The 7406-nt window shown below is 33.9% G+C and overlaps 1 protein-coding gene across 4 annotated transcripts; it reads left to right on the top strand.

The window, feature by feature from the left end:
* Positions 1–173: 173 nt before the first annotated feature.
* Positions 174–7169, top strand: LOC113493939 (spindle pole body component 110-like). Of its 4 annotated transcripts, none has more exons than XM_026871978.1 (10): positions 174–600; positions 672–785; positions 1774–1848; positions 1991–2149; positions 2756–2887; positions 3460–3570; positions 4093–4245; positions 4543–4682; positions 6270–6519; positions 6785–7169. In XM_026871978.1, exons 1-10 carry the CDS (start codon positions 523–525, stop codon positions 6953–6955), a joined length of 1383 nt encoding a protein of 460 aa, XP_026727779.1. In that variant the 5' UTR covers positions 174–522; the 3' UTR covers positions 6956–7169. The 4 variants fall into 4 exon arrangements, with proteins under 4 accessions (XP_026727779.1, XP_026727778.1, XP_026727780.1 ...); XM_026871977.1 differs by having other exon boundaries at positions 188–600; positions 669–785; XM_026871979.1 differs by having other exon boundaries at positions 189–600; positions 669–785; positions 1991–2137.
* Positions 7170–7406: the final 237 nt, after the last annotated feature.

Here is a 7406-nt window from a genome sequence, read left to right as displayed (position 1 = left end):
ACTATAAAGAAAGCGTATTAAATATTAAAACTGTACTGATTTTAATAAAAGCTGGTATAAAACTTTTTGTCTAATTTATTTACAGTGGACCAGGAAGTATTGTCAAAATAAATATCCGGTCGGGAACTTTGGTCGGAAATTTTAAATAAATACTTACACTAGTACTATGTAGCTGACATAAAATAACAATCGTTTTTTTATCGATTAGACCATAACGACAAAACGAAATAAACTCAAAATCCATTTGCCAAAATAGTCTCATGACACAACATAATGTTAGCTGTTTGTAGGCCGTATCTTTTTGCTAAAAAATCTCTTTAAAAAATCTGGCCAGTAATAAAATATAATCCAATTGACATTTCCTAAAAGATTCTTGGTAGTTGTGATTATTTTGTATAGTTAATTTAATTTCGTTATATTTTGCTTCATCAATACCGTTTATTTTTTAAATACTAGTACCCAATAATAAGATTTATACAATAAATTGATATACGCCTCCATTTATAGTTCACTATAGTGTTAATGCCTCAGTCAGAATACTGGCCGTTCACCAAAGGGAAGACGGCAGAAAATGTTGAATACAGTGATAAATCGGCAATAGTAAGTACTTTTTGAAACTTTTTATAAGTTAGGAGAACATGAAATTTTAATAATAAAACCTTTTGTAGCAGAAACAGCTGGGAGATATGGAAGGAGAAGTGAAAGAAATGCAAATGGAGTTGGCAGCTATTAAAAGAGATAGAATGGATTTATTCTCGCGAAAACAATCAAAAGGATTTGTTTTAGTAAGTATCTACCTGAGAGAATATTCAATGAAAATATTTTTAGTATCGTTTTACCTGTCTCAAAACAGATAAACAAACAGACACGTAAAAATTGTACAAAGATCAGTCGCTTGATTAATTCATGCATTGTGTGGGAATCAAACCCGCAACTAGTTTGTGTTAAAATATTCAATCACGCTTTCATTCATGCTCTTGTTCTATACTCGTCACCTACTGCATCTATACGGACCTGCTCTAATTAAACTGTAGTTAGGTACCTATGATTTAATTAGAGTGTGTATACGAGTTACGCAGTCAGCTGTAACAACCGCCAATCAACAATACGTACCTACTCCGCAGCTGAGTAGGTTCGGAAACCAAAACATTGCCTACATTTTGTATGAGATAATATTTTAAACTAACAAAGACTAAACATGGAATTTGAGAGAAAAGACAATCTTCCAAATATTGTTTATTGCAACTAGACACGAAGTATAGGAGGAGTTGTTTCGATTTATACCTACTTTACCTACAATAAATTTTGGGCGTGTTCCAATTTACAATTCCTTCCAATAATTGCAGAATTAGTGCGATTGATTTTCAAAATTGCTGAGAAGAACGTTGTTAAAATTGTGACCGATTTGGCTTTATCCATGATTGTGTGCCTAAGATTTAGATGACCCAAAACGAGTGCCACCTAGTAGTCGAAAGCTATAGCAGATAATAATCATTTACTTAATGTGTATTTAGCTTTATTCCTTAAAGAACCGACTAGTCAGCTATGTCCTTCGTCGACACAAAAATGCATTTTGCAAAATTAGTTTAAATAATTGCAAATATGCTAGATTACGCGTGCTACTGTTATAGCAGTTGGCGCCGCGCAAACCTTGTAAAGACACCAAACGTCAGCGCTCGTAAAACGCTGCTGGTGGATATCATGCTTAGGCTCTGTATATTTCTGATAAATACAGACTTTAGCAAACAAAGTAGTAAGAGTACCATGTTTTAGGAAGCTGAAGAAATGCTTAAAAGTTCAGAACCACACCACTATTCACCAGAAGAGAACTTTACGAAGTACCCCGAAGTGAGTAATAAGTGTCATTTTAAACGTTGTTCCAGTAGATTTAAAAAATGATATAACTAGATCAAAATAAGCAATGCAGAGATGAAGATGTGTTTCCAGTTAAAATGAAAGTAGATTTTTTTATTAGTCCGTTTTAATTTAGGTAGCAAAACTTCGGGAGGAATTAATTAAAGCCAAAAAAGCAGCTGACGAAGAAAGATATCAGCGAGAAAAATATGAATCCAAACTGAAAGATTTGGAATTAAAGCTTAACAACATTTGCTGTGCTGGAATGATCACCGAAAAAAAGGCACGATTTCTTGTCAGTTTCTGACTTGTACTCGTAGTTATTAATTATTTAATTCCTTATTGTACTCAATATAAAAACATAAGACAAAATAAATCATAAGTTAATAAATAGGCTAATTTGTCACAAATGGCAAATGATACCATAATACCTATTTCATAATGTCGAAGTTGGAACTTGGTGTATGAATGTTTTAGAATTCTGATCCTAAGTAAATGCAAGTGGCACGTGGCATAAGCAGCAGTAGATGAACCATCTAGATATGCTATTGAACATTGCATGTAAAATCTAATAATGAGAGTCTACCTTACTGCTAGAAGATAAACATCCTGCCAATGTCAAGTCTACTGTTAGATTAGGAATTACATTGGCAACATCTTTATCATTATGATGATGGGCAATTAGTTGTACAATATTACATACACTTTGAACAAAATAAATGTCTTGCATAAAAAAAGTTAGGTGATCTTGGAAATGCCATTGTTTCATTCCTATAAATTTTCCCATGTACAATAATTATTTTATGAATGACCTAGGAAGATTCCTAATTGTTGTTATGCATTGCAAAATGTAAACAACCGCTTCAATAATTGGTTTTGTACGTTGATATATTTACTATAGGAGACGAAGAAATATTCCGATGAGGAAATAACGGTTTATAAAACACAAATTCGTGATATGAAGGAGGAAGCGGAGGAGTTAAAAATTACTTTGGTGGAGAAAACTGAACAGTTACAGGAATACCGCATAAAAGTGAGTTTTTGCATTATTCCTGAATGCTGATTTCAACTTTTTATTTATTTATCTGGCTGATCTGCCGATTTTCTTTCTGCGCACTGGTTTATGAACCTATACCATCCAGAGCCTCACCCAAAGGCATATAAAAATATGCAGATCATTCAGTCGTTTCGGAGGAGTTCAGTGATATAAGTACACAGTAACGAATGTGCAGAAAAAAATATATAGGTAGGCATATACCTAAAGGTTTTCAGAAAGCGCTGGGATTTGCGAAGCGGGTAAACTTTGCACCCCTCACTGCCATCAGTGACTGTAGGTTCCTGTATCCTAACTAAAGAATCATATGCTGCAAGTTAACTCACTCATTCTTAATTTTATATTGAATTCCATTCAGACTTCGAATGTTCCCTTCAACGACTTGCCTAGATTGACCCAGGTCAGTGCTGAGATAGTAAAGAGCCAGGAGTCACTTCGTCACAAATAATAAGGATGCATATATATGAAGCTCTTTTGACTCGGTTTCCGCATGTAAAGCAAATTCCCGAAAAATATTACTGTTTAAGTCAGTTTCCCCTTAAACTTTACAGTACCTACAAGCTCAACAGCAAGTAGAAGAACTGAAACGCCAATTGGACGTGATAGAATTCGATAACAAACAAGTGTCAGATCAAATTCAAATAGAAATACAGAAGATGAAGGTAAATTATACATTTACAAATAAGTATTGTATGGAATTCGCCAGATGTCGTAGAATTTGTGAGTATTTTTCCTCTAAGTTGCGTGTTACTACAGTAATTAGTGTTCGATTCTTGCCGCCAAGTACGTTTACAGGTACTGGCGCGCATTTAGTTCAGCCTGTGTGCAATAGATGGCGTGCGTAAACAACTGGACAGGGTGCTCTACAGCTGTTAACTTTTACGCTTTAAAACATCAGTTTGATTTTTATGTAGGTTAACTGATAACTGTGTTTTCCCATAATTTAAAATTCATATTACTGTTATAATAATAATACCAGCCTATATAATATGTTCCACTGCTGGACACAGGACTCTTCAAATATAGGGAAGGATTACATTTGAGCATAGATCACCATGCTAGATCTTTTTTTCCTCAAGATGTTTTCCTTTATTTCTTGCATTTGGTACCTTTGATAGACTGCGTAGGTTCTCTAGATTTTTTATATCTAACTTGTTAACAAAACAGCGCATTATTCACAACAGATGCAGTTTCAAGAGAAGCTGCAAGAGTTGGCACCTTTACCTGATTTGTTGAAAGGAGCTCAGATCCAACTTCAGGAAGCTAAACAACTTCAACGACTAGCTGAAGACAGTTCGCAGCAGCTCTCGAACGAGCTGCACAGAGTTAAGGAAAAGGTTCAAGTTTTTGTTAATCTTCTACAAAATTATGATCATCGTCTATTTTTTTTTGTTTTGACCTGACTTATCTTTTGTTTTGGAAGTAGGTAGAGGTAGCAATTAAGTTGCTATCTCATTATTTCGGTAAAAAAATGTATGTACCTACTCACTTTCAAAGAGTTATGTTCCTATTTAGAATACTGCTGCTATTTGTATTATAAGCGTCGAATTCAGATAAATTTTAGAACGTATTTAGAACAAAGTTGGTATTTCACAAGCGCCTAACACTATTTGAAACTCGAATCTATACAACAGCTAGTGGTTGCTGTGAACAATCTAAATCAAGAGAAAGTCGACAGATCCAAACTAACAGACGAGAATAAAATGCTGAAGGCGATACTTGATGAAAAGACCAAGGAAATTGATGACCTCAATAGAATTTTGGATGAGTACAAGTAAGTATTTATTGTTATTCAGTCAAGATATAAGGTGTAGTACAGTATAGACGGATTTATATCAACCCAAATAACTTTTGTAAGTATATTCATAGTAGCAGTGAGTTTGACTCTAAATATTTTGGGTACGTTGGCGACTTTGTGCTTAGGGTCGGTCTTAAATACGGCTTTCAAGTCTCTCAATGTTATGATGGATTTTTTTTTACCATAAAATTTTAACTTCGCTTTCTTCATTTAACATTAACATATTTAACATAACATAACTGGGAAATTAACATTATTAATTTCCCAGTTTAAAGGTTTTCCACAGTTTCTTTAGCGAGCGTCGCCTTTTTTCAAAAGTTATTTTTTGGGCACTTACTTGCTCTACACAAAAAGAAAGGTATGTTATCAATAAGTAGGTAAATCATTTCTTTTTGTTTAAAAAAATACCCCTCGAGCCCTAAATTATATTTCTATAATCCTTAACCTCATTAGATAGGCTTACTAGTTTAGCATTAATAGCATTTACACATGTACGGTAACGCCATTTCGTTTCCATATTTAACGTGACTCTGACCTGTCATCTCAATGAACCAAAAGTTTCATTTTCTTAAAAAAATAAATTTAACTAGATATACTTTAGAATATGAATTCTAGACCAACGAGCGGGAAGGCAGGTGATTTGTGATTTTATTTGGATTATTTATTAAAACCTGTTTTGGATTCTCATAGAATAATATCGAGCCTTCGCATACATATCTTGTAGAGTGACTTTATTGAACATCTGGCACAATTTTGCTTTTATCGTCTTTTTTTGTAACTATGCTCTCTATTAACATATGCAACAAAAATAATTTAGTTATGCTACGTCAGTTGTTATTGGAGGATTCTATTTTTGTATACTTACTTTCTCATTATAAGTATTAGTTATATATTATATCTCTTCGTCAATATCGTCGATTTGCTAGTGCTAAAGGAGAATTCGGGAATATTAGACGGTTTATAATTATTTAAGTACCATATTTTAACTGAAATACATACTACTGATATACTGGTTCTTCACAAAGGATCTGAGAGCCGCCCTGAAGTCATGCTGTGTTAGCTATTGCTAAGTAGAATGTGGAAAAACAATATTCATATTAATGTCACTTAGTCAAAGCTACGTGTAATAAAAAACATTAGGAATATTTTACTACTTACTTAGGTTACTTGTCCTCATTCATGAACATTTATCTAGCCTTGAGTTTATGGGAACACCCCGCACAGGTTTACTGACGCTTCATTATCATAAAGATTTTATTTAGGTACTTAATTGCTCTTAAACTGAAGTGTAAAGTAAGAGGAAAATCAAACACTTTATCTTGAAAAAAACTATCCCGAAGGAATTAAATAAAACGATTTTCAAATGTTCCATCGTTGTGCCGCCAGCTGTGTCAAAGTCACACATATGACGTCGGGAATCAAAGTGTAAAGTTCATTCCAAAATATTCAGGAACTCGTAATGACATTGATGGTCCATCCACTGGTCGTTACCCAAGGAAGAGCTTCTCCGGTGGTAAAATTTTCGTTAGACATCATTACCTTGTAAGCATTCCTTCATTGCAGGTGCAAAGCAACTAGAAACGAAGAAAAGTACTGTCAACAAGAGATCCGTTACAAAGAGAAATCAGCCGAATGCTCTCAGCTAGCAAGAGATTTGGACGAAATTAAAGTGGAGAGTAATAGATCTTTGAGCAGATGTAAGGACAGAGCGGACTCCATGCGGAGATACCTTCAGACTCAAATATCTGAACTCGAAAGGCAGTTGATACAGAGTCGGGCTCACTGCAGAGCCTGCCAAAAGGAAAGGGACGAGGTACTTCTTTATTATGTAGTACTTTTATTTCTTACACTTATGCTGATATGAAATGTTCATCTTTTTTAAGTTTTATGATTGACTGTTTCTTTTGCTATTGATAAAAATCTGACTTATTTTTAATCTTGCTTTGTACTATATGTTGATTAATACTAGCTACGTATATTATTATTTATAAAAACGAATATTTAATTGGAAACCCATTTAACTCTAAATCACAATTTACAACATGCAAGTGTTTTAAGTACTTTATTTCTACCTCCAGATACGTCAACGCATGCAAATTCAGATAAATAATCTTCAAGAAAATTTCGAACTAGTGGAGATAAGGCTTCGGGCCTTACAGAATCAGGTGACATCACTCAAGAATAGTTACACGGTTATCCTGGCTGACGACGAAGAAGGCTCCGAATTAAACAAAATTAGCTCTGCGTGATAATAGCACCTATCCCCTTAGCTGAAGAAGCTGTATCATCATAGCAATAATGATAAAAATAGAATAACTTGAAAAAAAAAACATAAATTTTTCCAACCCCTAGATGCCGTACTGTTGGCATCAAGCAGTGAATAATTAGGTAATAAATAAAAAAAAACGATAAAAATTTAATGTCTACCTAATTCCAGTAAACCGTTCTTGCTTCAAAGGTGAATATTTGTTTTATTTAATAAGTTTATACTATAAAAATATTCTGTGCCGCCTCCTTTAAAATTACCTCCTTTTTCAAGCGAAACTAATCCCTTCGCTTGCATATATCCTTCTTAGCCGGATGCAAAAGTGATACTTTGATTCGTAAAACTTAAGAAGTCAATTAAAATTTAAGTGAGTCATAAAGCAGTCGTTATAATGATTTGATCGTTTCTCGTATATTTCCCATATTATCTGGTTC

The sequence above is a fragment of the Trichoplusia ni genome, chromosome 5, assembly GCF_003590095.1.
Source record: "Trichoplusia ni isolate ovarian cell line Hi5 chromosome 5, tn1, whole genome shotgun sequence".
Taxonomy (NCBI): Eukaryota; Metazoa; Arthropoda; class Insecta; order Lepidoptera; family Noctuidae; genus Trichoplusia; species Trichoplusia ni.
The sequence above is the reverse complement of the archived record's forward strand: the minus strand, read 5'-3'. Positions and strand labels throughout refer to the sequence as shown.